The 22,267-nt window shown below is 34.5% G+C and overlaps 1 protein-coding gene and 1 non-coding gene across 3 annotated transcripts in view; one reads left to right on the top strand and one right to left on the bottom strand.

Annotated features, from left to right (window-relative positions):
• The window catches only part of ASCC3 (activating signal cointegrator 1 complex subunit 3), a 349,769-nt gene that overhangs the window by 3,493 nt on the left and 324,009 nt on the right, over positions 1-22,267 (top strand). For both annotated transcript variants that reach the window (XM_055329663.1, XM_055329664.1), the window contains exons 2-3: positions 14,087-14,217; positions 16,656-16,806. In XM_055329663.1, the coding sequence (XP_055185638.1) occupies positions 14,128-14,217; positions 16,656-16,806 (241 nt within the window). In that variant the 5' untranslated portion in view covers positions 14,087-14,127. The remainder of the gene's footprint in view (positions 1-14,086; positions 14,218-16,655; positions 16,807-22,267) is intronic.
• Positions 897-1,027, bottom strand: LOC129513206 (small nucleolar RNA SNORA38). Its single transcript, XR_008665186.1, has one exon. It is a non-coding gene; the product is annotated as a small nucleolar RNA SNORA38 (small nucleolar RNA).

The raw sequence follows: 22,267 nt of genomic DNA, 5'->3' as shown, positions 1-22,267 counted from the left end.
AGATTTTATTTATTTATTCATGAGAGACACAGAGAGAGAGGCAGAGACACAGGCAGAGGGAGAAGCAGGCTCCATGCAGGGAGCCCCATGTGGGACTCGATCCTTGGCCTCCAGGATCACGCCCTGAACCGAAGGCAGATGCTAAACTGCTGAGCCACCTAGGCTTCCTGAAATACTTATATTTGATGGAGAGAAAGTTCATACCTACTTACTTAATAACTAAACCAAAGGTTTTCAGGTGTACTGAATCAAAATTTCTGGGCATGGTGTCTAGAAATGTCTAGAATGTCTAGAAATGCTAGAAATGCCAGTGATTCCAATGTAATCAATTCATATTGGAGAACTTTTACTCTAACCATATAATTCAAAAGCCTTTTAATTTTTAATTCTGTTCTATTAAAGCAGAACTTCAAAAGAAGGGAGGGATTTAGTCTCAGAATTATGGGTAATCAGGCAGTTGCTAATGTTTCCCAGCATTTTTATTTTTATTTATTTTTTTTAAAGATTTGTTTATTTTAGAGAGTGTGCATGCCTGTGCGTGTGTAGGAAGGAGGGAAAGCGAGAAAGAGAATCCCAAGCCCACTCTTCGCTTATCACAGAGCCCAAAGTGGGCGGGCCTCCATCTCAAAACTCTGAGATCCTGACCTGAGCCAAAACCAAGAGTCAGATCTTTACTGACTGTGCCACTCAGTTGCCCCAGTTTTCTAGCATTTTTAGAGACTTGCTAGGTCATTTTGAAATTAAGTCAGTGACTAGCAAGTTATTTAATTGTGTGTCGCTAAGACACATTGCATGTGATTTTGATAAAGGAAAACATATTCCATTCCAAGAGAGGAAATTCTTATTAATGAGACAATTTTCCTTTTTTTTCTTTTCCTCTTTTTTTTTTTTTTTTCCTATTTTGAATGTTGATCTTGAGCCTACAGTGAGAAGGCTGGCCCCAGACATCTCCAAATCCTTGTGTCTTTGCCTCTAATTCTTATGTGTCCAAAGACAAAGCCACACAGACACACCTGTTGTTGGAGGGTTCTATTTGTCTTTTTAGAAAAATTTCTTTATGTACTTTCTTGAGAGTCAGTAAAATGCCCAACAAGCCACTCAGATGAAGCACTATAAAAATGTTAAAATCTGCTCTTAAACATCAGCAGAGATAAATATACCTTCATCTTGATTTAAAAAACTTAATTCTAAAACACTACATAAATGACTTATAAGAACTTAATATGAAGATGATAGTTTGCAAAAAAAATAATTTCAGTGCATCTTTTCCCAGTGTGCATGCATTTTCTAAATTAGACCTGATTTAAGCAGTACTTTCAACACCAAGGGGGCTTGCTAAATGGCCTTTCTGAGCATTCTTTAAGGAATGAAGGAAACTTTGCAAAATATTAGCACTGTCTGTACTCTGCGAATGGGGAAACAGAAATAACTTAAAGATCACTTTTGAAAAGAATCACAGATTTAATTGCTGGCTTTGTGAGACTGTTCAGTGAATTGACTTGAAGCAAGGAAAAATACTAATACCCATGAATGCTGTCTGATCAGTCTGAAGTAAGCAAAGTAGAGGCCTTGTCATTGATTTAAAAAGCGAAAAAGTTGGTGTCCAAAGTTACTGATTTTGTCTATTAGCTTGGGAAAAAATTAGAGCTGTTAGGGAGTTTGTAAAATGATTGATACAGCTCCAGTTTTTCAGAGCTATTCACTTGGTATTTATTGAATATAATAAAAATGTTAGTTAAGAAATATCAGGTGACTGAAAGCTGTTCCTACATTCTTCTGTTATGGATTTCCTTCTGAGCCCACTCCTAGCCTAGGCTTTCTAGGTACTGTCAGCTTTTATCATTGCTTTTTGTTTTCTATTAGCCTGATATTTAGAACGTGCTTAAATATTAATTTTAGAATTACATTTCTGCATGTATGTTATTGAGTTCTTTGAGAAGAGTGGCATCATAAGTTGAGTAAATCACATTAGGTTTTTATTTTTGTGTTTGAGAAAATTTACTAGTTTGTAAAATATCTCTTATTCAAGACTAAAATAAATTAATGATTAAATTATGTGGGGAAAATATTTTTGAGGTCTTGAAATGAAGATGATGTAAAAAAAATTATTATATATATACATTTTTGTGTGCACACATATGTGTGTGTATTCAGATCTGTAAATACTGGCCCTTTTTTATGGCCACTTTGGCCATCCTTCCTGTCAGTCCATCCATCTGGCCATTACACAGGTACTTACTGAGGACCTGCTGTGCCCCAAACAGTATTTTAGATAATGAACAAAGCAAAATTCTCACCTTCATGGGGCTCATATTCTGTTTGATGAAGCTGATGAAAACACAGGAAATGTGTGTCATGTGATAAATGCCATGAAGTAAAGTGAGTTGGATGGAAGAGAAGGACCAAGAAAGGGGGTGCCATTTAGATAGGGTGATCAGAGAAGGCTTCTCTGGTAAAGAGACATTTGAGCAGAGACGTGAGGAAATGAAAGAGCTACCTATGTGACATGTGGGAGAAAAGTGTTCATGCAGAGATCTGTATAGTTACATCAGTGGAAAGAAGGCCAATATGGATGTCCCAATATAACAGGAGGAGAGTTACAGGAGATCACATCAAAATGTAAGAGAAAGTTAAGTTCTTTTAAGTCTTTTGAAGTTTACTCAGAGTTACGGGAAACCGTTGAAGGGTTTTGAGCAGAGAAGGAGTCACAGATGTTACCTGTTTGGGGAAAGAATCATTCTTGTTTATGTGTGGAAACTAGATTGTTAGAGAGTAAGGATGAAAATTGGGAGACTAGATAGGGGATTGTAATAATCACCAGGGAAGAAAGGGTGATAGTGAGAAGAGGTCAGATTCTGAAAATATTTTGAAGGTAGAGTTGGGAGAGTTTGCTGATGAGTAAAGCATAACTCCCAAGTTTTTTTGGCCTGAGCCAACAGGCAGAATGGAGTTGTGATCACTTAAGTGAGGTAGACCATTGGAGGAGATTTGCAGTGGAAGAGCAATTTTGATATTTCTAAGCTTGAGTTGACCCATTAGACATACAAGTGGAGATGTGAAAGAGCTAATGTGTATACAAATCTGGAGTATAGGAGAGATGTACAGGATGTGTAAGTTAAGAATTTGGAATTAGCATATAAGTAATACATAAAGACTTGAGACTGAATGAGATCACCTAAGAACAAGTGTAGCTGGAGAGCAGGTCTTGATCTCTGTTCTTGGGACACAGCAATGCTTAAAGGATAGGAGGATAAGGAGGAACCAATGGGAGAAAAAAGTGCCAGTATTGTTGGATAAAAAAAAAAACAAGAGATATTGGTGGTCTAGATGCAAAGTGAGGCAACTGTCTCTACAAGGGCTAGGTCAAAAACTGACCGGAATTAAACAGAACTGAGAATTAACATTGAATTTGGCAATGTGGAGATTATTTGTGATACTAATAGCTCTTGTGGTGAAACAGTGGAGCTAAAAGTCTGATTGGAGTGGAATTTTTTTGTAGATAAGCTGATAAGTAGGGTGTTAATTGAAGAGGGCTGTGGAGTCAGTGGAGGTTTTTAAGTATGGGAGCTCCTATACTGTATTTTTAGGCTTTGGAGATGATCAGTAGAAAAGAAAATATTAGTAATAAGGAGAGAGGGAACAATTTCACTTCAGCAATTTTTTTTAAAGATTTTATTTATATATTCATGAGAGACATAGAGAGAGGCAGAGACACAGGCAAAGGGAGAAGCAGGGACTCCAGGATCACACCCTGAGCCAAAGGCAGATGCTCCACTGCTGAGCCACCCAGGCGTCCCTCACTGGAGCAGTTTTATCACATATACCTATTGAGTACATTTTTCTTGAATGAATTAATGAATGAATAAAAAGTTTTCACCAAATGCTGTATATTTTTTATTGGTGCTGAATAAAAAGTGGGATAAAGAACTTGGTTCTTTTTCAGATATTTTGAAAACTGATTAGGTTTAAAGTCTTCCTTGGTTAGATTACCATCTTGGAGTTTACTTTTTGACCCTGGGGACCTGGTGTTTTTCAAGTCTTTACAAATAGTCTCTTAAGGTGTGCTGCTATGATGGGCTTATCTAATCTTTTACTTTGTATTCATTTTTTTTCCCTTTAACCTTTTATTTTTTTTTTAAATTTTTTATTTATTTATGATAGTCATACAGAGAGAGAGGGGTAGAGACACAGGCAGAGGGAGAAGCAGGCTCCATGCACCAGGAGCCTGATGTGGGATTCGATCCCGGGTCTCCAGGATCGTGCCCTGGGCCAAAGGCAGGCGCCAAACCACTGCGCCACCCAGGGATCCCCCCCTTTAACCTTTTAAAAAGACTGGTACCTATTTCAAAAATTTGGTCACCTGTTATTATCTATTCCCTTTAATGGCATTGATGCATAATATGTGTGGGAACATTAAACAAGTACCCAGATGCTCAGTGTTCAAATGTTCAGTCTCATTAACCTTAGAATTTACAGATAAGGGCAGCCAGGCTGGCTCAGCACTTTAGCGCCGCCTTCAGCCCAGGGTGTGATCCTGGATACCCCGGATCGAGCCCCAAACCCCGGATGAGTCCCACGTCGGGCTCCCTGAATGGAGCCTGCTTCTCCCTCTGCCTTGTGTCTCTGCCTCTCTCTCTCTGTGTCATTCATGAATAAATAAATAAAATATTAAAAAAAAAGAATTTACAGATAGTATTTTCTGAACATATGATTTGATGCTTTAAAACTATTATCTCTCTTAGCCTTCTGTATTTATTGAAACTTAATTAAAACTTTTAATTATGGTATATTTCAAGAATATGGGAAATTTCAGAAAATAAATTAACAAATGCTAATATACTTGCTATGCAGATTTAACAAGTTTAAATTTTTGCCTTATATGCTTCAGATCTTTCCCTTTTAAAAAATACTGCAATTTACAGGATATAACCAAGACATAATGAGGGGGTTGATGTGAAGAAATGAAACTGATTAACTTGGTGAAGAGAAAATTTAAAGTATGATGACTGGTGTGTTCACCTATTTTGAAGTCACTAATATGGAAAAGAGTGCTTAAATTTGATAACTTAAGTACAGATAGTTTTTTTAAAAAGTACATTTATGATCAGAAAGCAACATCTAGTAATTATTATTGTCTATATTTAGATGGGAATTTTTATAAAACATTGGAAGACATAGTTCAACTTACACAGATGTCACTTTTATTAAAAAAGCCAACAGATACTATGATTTTCCTAATATCTTCACTAAAAATTCTTAACCGGGAATTTTTAGAGAAATGACTACATTAGTATTTAAAAATTTAAGGTTACATGCTATAATTTTTAAAACATTAGAGAAAATGAATTTTAAAAATACGTTTGTAATGCTTTTTGAAGCATGGTGTTTCTTTCAGCAATTAGGTTTTAAAAAGGTAGGGGATATCATTGTCAAAGCCTGTTTTTCCTCTCAATTGTAAAATATATAATTTATTGCTAAAAAAAAAATGGCCTAGAAATTAGAATATTGGAAAGAATGAGAACTAATAGGCCTGACTCTTTCAAACAGTTTTTCTCAGTTTAGGAAGCTCTGAGTAGCTTAGAATGAAGTCTTATAAGGAAGTGATGGCTCAACTCAGAACAAAGCACAGAGAAAACATTCTCATGGACTTTGTCAGGGCATATTTCTAATCGATATCACAGCAAAGCAAAAGAGAGTGCTCTGGTTTTTTATCAGTAGTAAAGTTTTTATTCATAAATATTGAAATAAACAATTCAGACCTGAGTGTTAAATAATGGTCACTGGGATATGTTTTTTCAGGAAGATTAAATAAAGCATATATATTAAATGCAGTGTAGTAAAACCATAAAATTTTTACTCTTTGTGTATTTGTACATAGGAAGGCATTCATAATGCCTAGTGAGTTAGTAGCTGACTTTTCTGTTCTTATATTTTTTGTTTATCATATAAATTAATTTGAGTCCTGAAATTAGTGTTTTTCTCTGCTTGAGAAAGAGGGGTAGTGAGTGTGTGCCAACGTCTTTTATATGTCAGTGTTAGGGCTATTTAAGAATTTACTGTGCACAAAACAATAAGTTTAGATCATACCCTTTGATAAATATTTTTTGGATTCAGAGTGGATAATCCTAGTTGTTTGGGTGTAAAAGCTTGAGTCGGATTTCCAAAAAAAAACTCATATTGGAAAATGTAATAGTGCTCCACACAGCTGTAACACACAGGAACAAGTGTAAGGTCAGAAAGACCCTTTTCTCTAAACAGCTAAGGCTAGAGAATCACTAGAGTTTTGATTTGGTGAATCTAGGTTTTATTAAGGGACAGACAGAAATTCTTTGCATTTGTCTTCTAGAAGCCCATAGTTTGGGGTGGAATGAGAATTCTGCTTTTCTCAGGTAATCTGACCTAGGACCTTTTCAACTGGACCAGTGTCAAGAGAGTTAAGCACTCCTAGTGTGTCGTGTATCTGTTGTATGTGTTTTCTGGAGTAATATGTGAACTTGTTTAGTTTTTGTGAAATGCTTTCTGACTATATTCTTGTTCATGACTGCTGCTGATACGTTTTTCTGGACACTTGTTTTTTCAAGGGCATTTAAAGAAAAGCTTTTCTTTATCCTTAAAAAGTAAAATTAATATAATTATAGGGGTCTCTTATAATAAAGACTTTGGTTTATAGTTATGAACCTAACTAGGTCCATTCTTCCTAGAGTGGGAAACCTGGGTTCATATAAGTAAGTAATTAGTTGGGGGAGGTAAATTAGTATGAACCTTATATAAATATCATTTTTAATAAACCATTATATATATGTTGACTTATATAAAAAGTGTATATGTATATATTTTTTATATTTCCTTTGCTTTCACTGTTCTCCATGATTTCTAATTTGATTGGAAACTGTTGAAGAGCAGTTGCTTCTTGCTTCAGAATGAGTTAGGATAGGGGCACCTCGGTTGCTCAATCAGTTAAGCATCTGTCTTCAGCTCAAGTCATGTTCTCAGGGTCCTGGGATCAAGCCCTGTGTTGGACTCCCTGCTAAGCACTTCCTCTCTTCCTCACTTGTGTTGCACCCTCTCTCTCACTCTCAAATAAATAAATAAAATCTTAAAAAAAAGAAAAAGAAAAAGAGGGACACCTGGGTGCATCAGTGATTGTCTGCCTTCACCTTGGCTTGTATTTAATGGCCATAATGTATGTGTTTGTGTGTGTGTACAAAAATACATATAAATACATATATTCACACAAAAATATATACTTAAAAGATTTTATTTATTTTGAGAGAGTGAGAGAGTGCACTCATGTTGGGGGAGGGGCAGAGGGAGAGAGAGAATCTCAAGTAGACTCCATGTTAAGCAAGGAGCCTGACAGGGGTGCTTGATCTCATGACTGTGAGGTCATGACCTGAGCCAAAATTAAGAGTCTGACACTCAACCTACCTGCCACCCAGATGCCCTGTGTATATCTTTTTTTTTTTTTTTTAAAGGGAGCATAGTTTTAAACATTGGAGTCATGCAATGTAGCAGGATGCTCACAGTTTGAGATGCATATGGTGATTCAGACATGAAGGGAGCATCATTTTTCTTTGCTTATTCCTCATTCACTCTGAACAAACATACAGTATATGAAATAGTGCCAAAATTTCCAGTGTTGCTGTTTTTGTTTGTCTATATCTTTTATTTGGCCTGTTTTATTTGGTTGATTCAAGTAAGTGAATGTGTCTATGATGTGACTCTACCTTATTAACTAATTAATGGCAATGATGTACAAATTAGAAATTACTGCGAAAAATTACCCCTTTTTGAAATGGCATAATACAGGATTATATTGTAATATGTCTATGAAGGCTGATATTTTCTAAATTCTGATCTTGACTGTGTTAACTCACTTTTTAGAAGTAAAATGTAAATATTCCAGTTTCTTTTTCAAGATCTGATTTTTGCGCATATAATTGTAAATACTGAAATTTTAAATTCTAATTTTTACTCTATTCACCGCCTCCTCCCATCATTTGAGTGTTTTTATCATCCCTTTCCTACATTATATCACTTTGACCTTTGACAACCTACCCCCCTTCCCCCCACCCTGGTAATTTTCTAGTATCCACGATTGCCAACAGCTAATTGCTGGCTTTATCTTCATTAGGAAATAGAGTTTGGCTGTTTTGGAGGTTTTGTTATTTGTTTATAATGGAAACTACAGTAACTATATTTTCCTAAAGTTACTGTCAAACAGGCCCTTTTTAGAATTTAGAAACAGATTTGAAATATGAAGGATCTTAAGACTTCCTATGTGATATTTCAAAATAATTTGTACTAGAATTTTAGCCCACTGATTGTTGGTTAATAATATTTCACAAAGGGAAATCTATTTTGAAATCTATTTTCTAAAAAATCAGATTTTTATCTTCCCTATTTGAATGTTTAAAAGGGCAATTAACTTCTTCAAGACCTTTCTTTTTTATCTGTACATATGTCTAATCAACATTCTGAAGATTCATTCAGATAATCACAGGTAGTACTTCTGGCCAATAAAAATAGTCTTTTGGGTTTTAGTCATTTATAAATTATATGCTAAGGGGTTAATATTTATTATTTTAGGATTTTTTCATTTTTTCATTTGCCATTTAGTAGGTCATATTCAATATGGAATAAAAATTACCGAGGTAACAACTGCTACATAAGACAGTTTATATATATATTTTTTTAAGATTTTAATTGTTTATTCATATTCCATCCCAGGACCCCAGGATCACAACCTGAGCTGAAGGCATATTCAACTACTGAGCCACCTAGGCACTCCAGGACAGTTTATCTTAATGTGTATTCACTGTCATCTTATAAAACTGAACTTTAACCATGAACGTTACGATGTGTCTTTAAGACCTCCAACTTGAATGTTTTTTCCTTTTGTTTGGATTTAAAATCCAGAATTTAATTATTCTCATCATTTAGACTCCATTGTCCTCCTACTGTCCCTATGTTATAAAACCTTAACCCTGGATCATAACAATCTTTTTTCCTTTGCCAGATTGTTGCTACTCCAAATTTGTGTTTTTCCAGTATAAACTGAATATTCATTGCTACTTGAAAAATTGTGTGATGATTTGTTAATTAATTTCCCATCTTACTGTTGGTAAGGTCAAACTTTTGCCTCTGTCTTCAAAACTTTTTTCTCATCGTCTTTTGAATACTTCCAGCAGACCTCAAACAAAGTGTCTTTTTTAGTGGAATTCCCTTTCACTACCTTTTTCTCTCCCCATTCACTTTCTGCTTCACAATGTTAGAAACATATCTGCACTTTGACATATCCATCCCTCCCTGCTCTTCCTTCTAGCATGTCTTAAGTCTCTACTTCATGCTTTTGTTCTCATTCTTGCTGGTATTCCCAGGGACTCTATTCCCTTAGTCATAGCCTTCTGATTATTCAGCATTACCCTCTCTACTGGCTCTTTCCTGGTTATGGAATTGTGCTCAACTCTCTCCTATATTTTCAAAAACTCTTGACCCAATGTATTTTACTATTTCTTGTCCTTTCTTCTTTTCTTCTTGGCCAGGTTTCTTGAAAAATTAGCTGTATCCATTTTATTTCCTCATTTTTTCCCCTTCATTTATCCTTTAAACCAATGAAATTTGCTTTCTCCCCCAGTGTTTTTGAAACTATGTGTGCTAAAGTCATCTAAGACCTGAGAGTGGCCAAGTACTGTGGGCTCTGTAACAGCATTTGAAATATTCTGTTCTCTTATGGTAACACTTTCTTCATATGACAAGTCTTTGCTGATCTCTTTCTTAGGACTCTGTACTTGGTCCTCTACTGTCTGATCTTAGGTTTTTAGAGGTTCATGTGGATAGGTTTCATGGCATTCATGTGGCTTATGAAATGAAGTACAAAATATTTATATATGTGTATGTCTCTTAGGGAGAGTTTTGTTTATTTATTTAAGATTTATTTATTCATGAGAGACTTAGAAAAAGAGAGGCAGAGACACAGGCAGAGGGAGAAGCAGGTTCCCTGCAGGGAGCCTGACACGGGACTCCATCCCAGGACCCCGGGATCCACCTGAGCCAGAGGCAGATGCTCCACTACTGCACCACCCAGGTGCCTCTGACTTTATATATTTTAGATACCATTAAGTGTTAGTAATCTTTTTACCTGGTACAAACAAAGTACAGTGAGTCTGGAAGAACAGAGTTCTGTAAGTCTTACTAATGCCTAATGTCTAACATAGTTCTTGGTAACTAGGACAAACTCAAATATTTGTGAATAAATGATATACAGATGATCATGAGCAAATGAGCTATTACATTTTTAGTCTTAGCATTTGACCTGAGGAAGAAAACAGGTAAAACAAAAAAGAAAATCAAGTAGTATGTGTTAGTTTATATTCTTGACAAGTATAATTAATATTGATCATTTTGATGAGACTGCAAGGAGTTTTAAAGTTTCCTATTAGTATATTATGTAGCAACAGTATGGCCTCATTACCAGGCCCTGCTGTTTGATCTATTCTTAGAGATTGGGTATATTATCTTGTTTATTAGGATTTGTTAGGTTTGTGAATTAGGCTTCATCCATTTTTATTCTTTCGCCCTGCTCTTTTTAGAGAAGGACAGGGGATTCAGTTGAATATGTAAAAATAAGAGAAGTAGTGGTCATAAATCCCCTTTTTATTCGTAAAGCATGCCTGAGGCAGAATATTCCATGTATCATATGTCTCTTGTTATGATGTATTTTGAAAGCACTAACTTAGGTGGTAAAAGGCAGGTTCTGAGGCAGAATATATTCAGTTTACTGTGAAGACCTTTAAAGCTTCTGGGAAATGTCAGTCATTATAAATAGAATGCCTATCTTTACAGTCTCTTAATCTAGATTATGATTTTAAATACCAGTGCCCTAAGGCATTGTTGTGTGCCTTACTTTTCCTGGTGGATAATAGTTACCCGTGTTCCATCCTTGGAACAATTGAGAAAAAAGTCACTCAAGTCACTTTCAGTTGAGACTTAATTGTCTCACAGATCTGGTTGAGAATGGCTCCCAGGAGAGCAGATTGTGCACCTAAACTCAGGTCACTGAATTCTTAGTAGGAGGAAACTCCTTGGTAACTATTGATCTGAGATAAAATTGAATGGTGATTTAAGAATAAAAGACATATCCTAATATCCCTAAGACAGTCATTCTCAGTGTGGTCCTTGACCTGAACTTGTTGGAAATGTAAAATTCTTATGCCCCATCTCAGGACCATCTGATCCATTGAGTCAAAATTGGGGGTGAGGAGTAGAGTGTCAGGGGCTTAGTTTTAGGTAGGTGACTGATGTAGATTAAGATTCAAGAATCTCTGTTTTGTACTGTTTATTGACTATTGCTTTCATTTCTTTTTCCAAATGCTCTGGACAGTTTTTAGCCCATGTTAGAAAAATCCAGATATGATTCCCTGAATCATTTTGTTCCCAGAAATGCTCTCCTAAATTCACTCCCAATGAGTAGTTGAAATTTAAAGTCAACTGGCTAGGGTGTTTATTTGCAAATTGGGTCATCTTACTTTTCTGATTAAAATTCTTTGATGTGATCCAAATGTTTTTTTTTTTTCCCCAGCCATTTTCCTACCATTTCCTTATTGATATGCAGTGCAGTCATTTGTGTTTTTTTTTTTACTTTATCTTTGTGTTTTGATTTCTAATCTAATTGTATTTTGCTCGGTAAACAGAACCTGTATCAGGGGTCAACACACTAACTTGGTCACCTGGTGTTGTTTAAGACAAAAGCAAAAACAACCCCAAACTATGTGACAAAGACTGCACATGACCTCCTAAGTCTAAAATATTTACTCTGTCTTTCTGCAGGAAAAGTTTGTTGACCTCTGATCTGTATGGTACTTATTACTCTTTGAAATTTGTTGAAACTTGCTTTATAGCCTAAGATAGACTATTTCATTGAAGTTTTATAAATGTACTTGTGAAGAATATGTATTTTCTAATTATTAGGTATAGATTTCTGTATATGTTCATTAAATTAAACTTATTAGTTTCACTGCTCAGGTCCCCTATATAACTTTACTGAATAGAGATAGAGTGTAGATTTGACCTTTCAGTAATCAAATATTGAGCTTTCACTTCAGTGATGGACTTATAACTTTCTTCTGGAGTTTTAGGTATAGCTTTAATATTCACTTGATTGCTGTTTAGTAATTCTGTTGATCTTATAAATGTTAAGTTTAACTCATTTACACTTATTGTGAGGATTGATATATTTGAACTTCTTCCTCTTTGTTCTTCTTAATCTTTACTTTGATTGTGACAGCATATTGGGTTATTTCTTTAGATCTTTATTCCAGGTCACTACTTTTCTCTTTAGTTACATCTAATCTATTCTTTAATCCATCCATTTGATTGTTTTTAAATTTAATAAATATATGTTTTTATTTCTAAAAGTTTTCAAATTTCCCTGGTCATTTCCTATTTTATTATTATTCATTATTTTTTAATTCTCTTATTTTTATTAAACGTTTCAGTTATTTTATATATAATTATTTAATATAGGATTCAGATTTTTCCAAGTATTAAACTTTCTGATAACTTCAAGGATATAATGAAGAAGAAGAGCAGAATCCAGGCATGTTCTGAAATATTCTATATGGTCCTCCTGGTGCTTTCCTTCCCATATTGGACACATGCTCTTTGGCCCAGAATAATCAATTAGGTGTCTTAATTGTGGTTTGTGAGATATTTCACAGTGTAGGAAATGTTTGGGTTATAAAACACCTCTATTTCATACTCTGGAGTATGATTTCATAAGCCCTGCACTACTTACATCTTCGGCTATATAATTCTTTGTTGTGGGGAGACTGTCCTGTGTATTATAGGATGTTTAGCAGCATCACTGGCCTCTATCTACCAGAAGCCAGCATACCCCTCACTTTCCAGTTATGATACCTCAAAATATCACCAGATTTTGCCACATGTTCCATGTGAGGCAAAATCATCCCTGAAATCTGTCCTAGAGACTTATATACCATTTGTGACACTCCCAAGGAGCCATGTCTTATAAACCTGTAGATTATAGTTTATAATAAGCAGTCTTAATCCAAGATGACCCTCCAACAGTGTTTTCTTAAAGACTCACCTCATAGTTTGTTTGTCAGAAGGTTTAGTTGTTTAGTTGTCATCATGTAAACAAGGAATCTAGATCAGATCATCTGACTTCTTTCTTTTCTTGGGAGTTCTCCCTTTCCCCAGTTGCTTTAATTTTTTTTCCCCTTCTGTTCTTCAGTCTCCTTTTTTCCATTTCCTTTTCTCCATTTTTCTTTTTTTAATTACTTATCAAGTAATTATCGAGTACCCAAAATATTCCCAGACTATTCTATTTGCCAGGACAGATCAGTGAAATAAAAGTCTTTTTTTTGTCAGGAAGCTTTCTCTTTGTAGAACGATACAACAGATAAATGAATAAGAAAATGCCAAAAATTAATTATTATAAGGAGAATTGAAATTTTGTTCTTTGAGAGACAGTAACTGAGTAGCTGTTCTGTCTTAGATTGAATAGTCAAGAAAGCCCCATCTGAGGAGGTATCTTGTGTCAAAAGAGTCAGCTATATGAACATCAGAAGAACGTTTCAAACAGCAAGAACTATTAATGCAAATGCATTTAGATGGAAACATGCTTGATACTTCAAGAAGAGAAAAAGCCAGTGAGATTCTGAAAGCAAGGGATAATGTGAGATGAAATCAGTGAATATAAAACAAAATTTGAGAAAAGATGGGAAAGTGCTTTCATCTCTTTCAGTATGACTGGCAATGGTAATACAGTATTAGAGACCTGTCATTGGGAATCTGTAAAACTCATTTTGCAGGGATGTTATAGTAGTACCCACAAACAAGTGTTTTGTGTTTCTTTTTTTCCTTTCTTCAGTTCAGCCATAGCCAGTGTGATTATTAAAAAACTTCATAGGTAAAAAGCGTGTCAGGAGAATTCTTCAACATTGGTGGCAAATTGCTTTTTAACTAATTGGTTTTTCTTTTCTCTTGTATGAGTCAATTTGTTGAGTTTGATTACTTCTCCAGCCTTCTCCCAACAGATAAATATCATATTGTTTTGTTTCAGTTTAAGGTTTCTCCTTGTATGGATCACTGAGTGAATAATAGATGGCTTTACCTCGTCTCACAGGAGCTTTGCGCTCCTTTTCAAATGTCACCAAGCAAGATAATTATAATGAAGAAGTGGCTGATTTAAAGGTAAACTTTTTAGATGGAAAACATTATAAATGTAGAATGTGAGTAGATAATTGACATTCTTTTTATCGGTTCTGTGGGCTTAAAATGGTAAGTGTTATCTTGTTTGCTATTGTACCAAAAAGGGGAATGGGTAATGATGTTTCTCATGAGAATACTTACCTTAAACACCTGTGACAGTATTGTCAAAGAGAATACTCACAACTGTGATAGTGAATTCTTTGTTAATTTTTGTTTCTAATATATATTTTACAGTTAATTTTGTAATTTAATCTAGTGATTTAATTCTGGATCATCTGATAAGTTTATAGTCTCTGGTAAAATTTTTATAAGATGGAAAGAAATAATGTCTTTACCATAACATGGAAAGTATAAATATTAAATCTTAAAATCAGTAGCTGGTCTCATAATTGACTTCTTTCTGGTCCTTATAATTGGTTGTGTACTTTATAGGCCGAAGGTATATAAACTATAGATAGATATGAATATGTGAGCTATATAATATATATATGAAGGAACTGATCCTGTGTTGTTTTTTTAAAAAACAGCAGTCACGGTTGATGACTTTTTATCTGACTCTATTCTAGAATATTGATGTTGTTTTCTAGTAGGTTGGAATTTTTTTATTGCTTATAGTCCTTATGCAGTTTTACAATTAATACCTTCCCTTAAAGATTGAGATTTGTTAACAGCCTTCAGATAGATTTTTTTCCTCTAATAGTGATACAGTTTTACTATAGTAAACAGTTGACCTTCTTTACAATGGGAGCTGATTTGCATTTCCATGACAATCAAAGGTATAGTCTATATAGTTAATTAATATTACTATCTTAAACTTGAATTGTTTTTTCTCATCTAACCAAGGCCCCTTTTACAAGTTACTTTTACATTAGAGATTTCACAGATTTTATTTTTTTTGTTTTATTTTTTTTAAGATTTTAAAATTTATTTGACAGAGAATGAGTGTACACATAGGCAGAGTGGTAGGCAGAGGCAGAGAGAAAATCAATCTCTCCATTGAGCAGAGAGCCTGATTTTGGGCTCCATCCCAGGACCCTGGGATCATGACCTGAGCTGGAGGCGACACTTAACAGACTAAGCCACCCAGGTGCCCCACAAGAAATTTTAAAATTTGAAAATGTGTAAGGACTGCATGCTTATTCCATGTTCTTTCATTTATTCTTAAAGGCTTTTAAACACTTCATTTTTTTTTTTCCTGAGAAAGAAGGTGGCAGATCTAATGAGCCTCATTTGATTATTTTTTTTTCCTCTCTTTTGTTGTTGTTGGGTTTTTTTTGTTTGTTTTTTTGAGAGAGAGAGAGAGAGAGAGCAAGCACGAGAGAGGAGAAGGATGCAGGGGTGCCTGGGTGGCAAAGTCTGTTAAGCATCCAACTCTTGGTTTTGGTTCAGGTCATGATCTCATGGTCCTGGGATTCTGTGCCTTGTTGGGCTCCGCACCTAGAACAGAGTCTCCTTGAGATTCTTTCTCCTTCTGGCCCTTCTGCTCATGCTGTCTCTCTCCCTTTCTCTCTCTCAAATAAATAAATAAATCTTTAAAAAAAAGAAAAGAATCTTAAGCAGGCTCCTTGCCCAGGGCAGAGCCCAGCCCAGCATGTAGCCCAACATGGAGGCAAGTGTGGGGCTCAATCTCACAACCCTGAGACCATGACCTCAGCTGAAACCAAGATTTAGATGCTCAATTGACTGAGTCTCCCAGGCACCTTCTAATGAACCTCTTTTTAATGTAACTTTTTATCTTGGGATATAGCCAACAATACAAAAGAGTTCAAAGTTGAACCTTTCTGTAGCTATGACCCATTGAAATAATTTAATTCAATTTTTGGCAATTTTTTAAAGTTTATTTATTATAGCAATCTCTATATCCAGTGAGGCTCAAACTTAGGACCCCAAGATCCAGAGTCACATATTCTACCTACTGAGCCAGCCAGGCACCCCAGATGTTGGACTTTTTCCTTTTTCCTTTGCTGTATGATAATAATTGCACAATGAATATTCATTGTGATTAAAACTATGAAAAACAAAGTTTTTATTAAACATATCCTTTATACAGGCAAGATTTTTATTTTATTTTTTTAGAGATTTTATTTATTTATTCATGAGAGACACAGAGAGAGAGGCAGAGACATAGGCAGAGGGAGAAGCAGGCTCCCTGCAGGGAGCCCTATATGGGACTTGATTCCAGGTCCCCAGGATCATGATCTGAGCCAAAGGCCAGTGCTCAACCACTGAGCAACCCAGGCGTCCCAGGACAAGATTTTTTGAAATCACATTTAGGTAAAGCTCTTCTGGGAGCTTAGTTAAAAAGCAATTTTGAATTCTTGTGGATAGTGCCAAGTTGTATAATGTAATGGAAAATATATGTAGTATGTGATGGCTTTGAGGAAATCTTTAACCATTGTCTCTGTATTATGCTGTTTCAGGTGAAGCGGTCTAAACTTCATGAACAAATTCTGGATTTGGACGTGACGTGGAAGAAGATAGTAACATTTTTGAATGAAAAACTGGAGAAGAGTGAGATACAAAGTGTAAATGAAGACTTAAATGATATATTGCAGGCTGCAAAACAAATAGGTATAGTTTTTTGTTTTATTTTGTTTTATAGAACCACTAAGTTTCAAAAATGAAATCCTTTTAAACTACATACTATATAGGGAGAGGCTCAAGTTTCCAAGCAAGTATTTATAATTAGGGAAGATAATCTTATCTATCTACGAGCTCAGGATAGAGTCAGAGAAACAGAATAAAATTAGTAATCATTATACAGTCAAACATGAGAGATTCCTAGCAATTTAGAGTTTGAAAACCACTATTATGTTTGAAATAAGGAGTCAGTGAAAATTCTAATGTAGCTTGAGGGAATTTAAAAGCCATGTAACTCAATTTCTTAAAGAGGCCCACTAACACATAGTGATGGGTAGCAATGTACCCAAACTTTGCAATTCCTGTTGCACACTGATACCCGCATCAGTTGATTATATTTGATGGGAATTATAATTAGAGATTGTAATACTACATATTAATATAGGTTACTTTTCCAAGGTTAAAAACAAAAACAAAACAAATTATTTTTTGATAAAACATCTGAGTTTGTTCATTGAAAGTCATCCTCTCTTTTTAGACTCTGGTAACTAAAAAGCATTGTTAACACTATGCTTGTTGCAAATTTTCCAGACTCAGGTTTGTACCAAAAAAGTTCATGCTGATACTTTGGCCCTGTGAGATCTGGCCCCCACCTTTCTCTCTGATCTCAAGTCATCCTTTCCCATATCAGTTGTGCTTCATGAAATACTGGTCTTTTTCTCACTTCTTCCATCCTGGTTGGTGCCTGTTTTGAGGTCTTTATACATGTTATTTCCTATGTTGAGAATGTTCTTTTGTCCTACTCTTAGAGTGGGTAGATCCTTTCTTGTTATTTTGAAGTAAGCTAAAAACTTACTTCCTTAATGAGGCCCTCACTGACCATCTAATCTCAAGTTGTTACAGAGTAACGCTTTTATCTTATAACTTAAGTGACATTTTCTCCATAACATTTATCATTATCTGATGTTTTCCTTGTTTATTGTATGTGTTTTGCTACTAGAATGTAAGTCTCATGAGGCTCTTACTTTTCTTGTTCAGCACTTCATCCTTGGGTCTTAGAATAGTGCTTGGCATATTTTAGAGCCTTAGGATTCACTTGATAAATAAATGAAAAAGTTTTCTCAGGTGATTTCTTGGTAGAAGAAAAATTTAGATCCTTACTTTTTATCATATGCTGGTTGACAGTTTTCTTCCATACACCAACTTTGGGGAGGGTGTTTCAGTTATATCTCATATACTTATTTATGATCATCAAATGTTTAAATTTATTCAAATATTTTTATTTTGACATTATTTAATTATCATTGATTTTTAATATAGTATAATATTAAATTTAATATCCTCATTGTTTTAAGTTGTGAAAGTACAAAGTGAATGTCATATATCTTTTTGTAGTTAGATTATCTTCTGAAGTTCAAGGGCTTTATTAAGTAAGGGATTTTTTTGTTGTTGTTTAAGCCTAGAAGAAGTGAAGTGTACTTTGATGAGATTTCTGATAGCATTTGACATAGAATCACACTTAACATTTCAAAAATATAGAAGTAGTTAGATTCATTGGAAAATTGTAGTGAAAATGCAGTATCTAGTTTACCCAGATCAACTTGACTAGGATTTTAACCCTCTGGACTTCACTGTTTTCATTTCTAAGATGTTAGGGCCATTGGGGAGAGGGGATGGTCTGACTAAAATACTTCTGAAAAACTGTAGAAAGTGTCTTTCCTCTTCTTTAGTTCAGTTGTAAAAATACCTCAGAATACCTAGCAAAACAGTATTAAAATGTTGTTTATTCAGTACCATGACTAGATTCTTTGTTTAAATGATGCGGACATTAAGATTTTTAAGAAATAAATTACCCTTTAAACTTCTTCCCTGAGTATCTCTGACAAGTCAGAAATCATTGTTTTAAATATCAGTCATTAAAAGTAATCCTAGGAGTTTTACCTGTTGGCAAAACATCTGATTCATACTTAGGGACTATTCTATAGATTGATGTGTTTAAGGAATCGATTATTTTGAGATGTAATATCCCAAAAGAATATTTACATGACAGAAAACCTTAGGGTTGAATTTAGGCAAATGCCTTGTTATATCTATTTTTAATGCTGTGTTTAAGTTGAATAAATATTAGCTTTATTGAAACTATCGTTGACTAGTCAGCTACTCTTTCTGAATGAAAATAATGCTGATAATGGAAGTGTAGTGTAATTAGAAGTAGCGGCTTTGAGAAAATTAGTCTCATGGGAAAAACGTTTTTGTGATTTCTTATATTGCTCTTTCACACAGGTAATTTGGTGTAATTGTATTAAAGAGGTAGATCAAAAGAACAAAGAAGAAAGAACAATCACTTACATTTCAATTGAGTATAATAGTATAAGGTACCTAAGACCATGTATATCCACTAGTCATTGTAATGGGTATTTTAAACTGGTGAGGGACATCAGAGGATTGATGCAATATCTTCACTTAGTATGTAGAGTAATAGAATCCATGAAGGTTAGGTGAATCCCATGGTTTAATTGTGGTGAAGATAGGCTAGACCCAGATTCTGAAATAGAAATATGATGGAAATACTAGATTCCTTCCCATCCTCGTACTCAAATGTCATGTTCTGTCAAGCTGACTTTTTCCTTTTTCCCTATTCTTCAATTCACTCTCTCTGTTATTTACCATTATTCTAATTTAGGCTTTTATCCTCTCCAGCCTAAATTATTGCAGTAGCCTATTACTTCAACCTTCCTTTCTTACTCAGTTTCTTAACTGTTACTGGACTGATCTTTGTAAAAAGCAAAGCTCATTTTTTATTCCCAGATTACCCATTAGGTCAAATTCCGTAGAATGGACATAAGAAAACCTTCTTTATGAATTGAAACAATTTACCTTTTCATTTCCATGTCATTCTATCATATGTAACCTTTACTACTAATTATATACAGTGTTTACTGACTTAATTTCTTAATAGTGCTTAGTGTTTTTTCTCTCTTATATGTTAAAATAACGTTCCCCATTGTGTTCACTGAAATGCTTTCATCTCTGAAGAAATGGTTTACGCTTCATTAATGTCCTCTGTTATTCCTTTCTAATCTTAGTAGTGTTCACTATAATTATTCCATGCTTTTTTATAGTATGGAATATTAATACCTAATATGGTGCAATGGATGAAATAGATGTTCAATAAATAAGTGAACTATTGAGAACTCAACTAAAAGTACTCTGTAGTCTTTATTACTTCTGATGCTGACAGCACTTTTTGGTTGTTAAAATATTTTTTTCCTCTCAGATTTACAGTTAATGTATTCCCATACCTTCTTACAATTTTATTCTCCCTTCAAGATTATGTTAATAATAAAACTTAGCTTTAGGAAGAAAACATTATAAATTATTTAAAAGCAGTATTCTTGGCCCTTAATCTTAGTTTATTTAAACACATATTGTAGACATAGCTGTTTCCTCCATGGATTTTGAAGGGTTAGCACAGTTGTATTAATTTATATTCTGTTGGCAAGGAAACAATTTCAATATGTTTAATGTAATTTAAGTAGAAACATCTTTGGAAATAAAGAGATCAAGATTGAGAATTGCCATCAATAAAATGCATGATGTATTAGGCATGTTTATCTGTTACTTAGAGTTTTATTTTATTTATTTTTTAATAATTTTTAAAGATTTCTTTTTTTATTTATTCACTCATGATAGACACAGAGAGACAGAGAGAGAGGGGGGCAGAGACACAGGCAGAGGGAGAAGCAGGCCCCGTGCCGGGAGCCTGATGCGGGACTCGATCCCGGGACTCCAGGATCATGCCCTGGGCCAAAGGCAGGCGCTAAACTGCTGAGCCACCCAGAGATCCCCTGTTACTTAGAGTTTTAAATTCTCATTTCAGGAAGCTGATAAGACTTCTACAGTATTGATAGAAAAACTAGAATGGGGGTCAAGAATAGAGGAAAGGTCGGTAGAAAGACCCTGTAGTTCCCTACTCAGCTGTATAACTGAATCTCTCCCAGAGCCAGAACAGAATGATCTAATAATTTTACTCTGGTCAAAATACAGATTAGGACTCAGAACTGAACTAGTTTTTTTTTTTTTTTTTTTTTTTTTTTAAGTATACATGTTGTTTTACCATACACAGTCCTATTTGTTTTGACTTCTCTGATTTATAATCCCTGCTTTATTTGGGTTTCAATGTTCTTATGCATTTTACCTTTCATAACTTTGTCTTTAAGAAAAATATGACTCAAAATGTAGGTTGGACAGGAGTGACTTACAAAGTGTGGTTTAGGGAATTTGGTAATCCATTATGTTTTTTGAGTTGTAAAGGAACTTAAATTGTACTATAAAAAAAGTGAGGAATCAAAACTGAGAGTGGAAAGCAGTTTATGGAAAAGGAACCTTAAAAGGACACTAGGACGTGGGAATTCTGTCTATGGAACTAAGGCTACATATTTAGAATAATAAAAACCTGTTGTGTATTGGATACGGCAAGAAGTTTTTCAGGAGTATTTGTGAAAGGTAGCTACCTTGAAAATTGTAGATTTCAAAAAAGTTTGGAGTTCCATTTCACAGAAATTAGTAGACAGGTTAATTTGGAACAGCTCTCTGCTGAGAATAACTAGAAAAACTAAAATATAAAATTTGTGTAACTACGACAAAGTCTATCAAAGCAATGAAGAATTATGGGGTTGAGACCTGGAAGCATACGTAAACCCAGAAAATGTGATTCTGGTGCTAGGCCACTTTTTCCTAGAGGTGACTGTCCATTCCAGAAGAGGAAAGCTGGATGGAGAAGAGGAGAATGAGAAGAAGAGAAGAGCTTTTGACAGATTCAGAGCACTAAGATGACAAAAATGACTAAAATTGCCAAAAGAGGAACTAGACAATCTGAATATTTGACTGAAAGAAATTGAATCTGTAATTAAAAACCTTCACAAAAAGAAATTTGTATGCCTTGATGGCTTTACTGGAGTATGTCATATAATGTCATTTAAAGAGACATGAGGTTATTACTGTAGATTAAAGAAGGTTACAAGCAAGCATATAACAATTAAATGTAATGTACTCTCTTTGATTGAATCCTGAATTGGAAAAAAATAAAGATATTTTTGGGACCATTGTAGATATTTGAGTCTGTACACTCTGGATATCGTTACGTAATATTAGATCTGGGGTGAGTCAATGATTTAGTGGCTATGTAAGTATATCTTAGATTTCGGAAGATGCATACTGAAGTGTTTATAGTGAAATATCACGAAGACTGCAATATACTGTCAAAAGGATCAATAAAAAAATACATGTGAAATGTGTGTGTGAGAAGGAACACAAATGTACATGAGTGTACAAAAGGTAACTGGATTAGTAGGGAAAAATAGTGTGATTCATGTAATAAAAGTTTAAAATCACATGATTAGTAGATAACATTTTTTGAATATCTAAAATCAATTATAAAAATTCTTAGCAA

Source organism: Nyctereutes procyonoides, unplaced genomic scaffold (genome assembly GCF_905146905.1).
Source record: "Nyctereutes procyonoides isolate TBG_1078 unplaced genomic scaffold, NYPRO_anot_genome, whole genome shotgun sequence".
NCBI lineage: Eukaryota > Metazoa > Chordata > Mammalia > Carnivora > Canidae > Nyctereutes > Nyctereutes procyonoides.
Note: the sequence above shows the minus strand (reverse complement) of the source record. Positions and strands in the feature narration are given on the sequence as shown.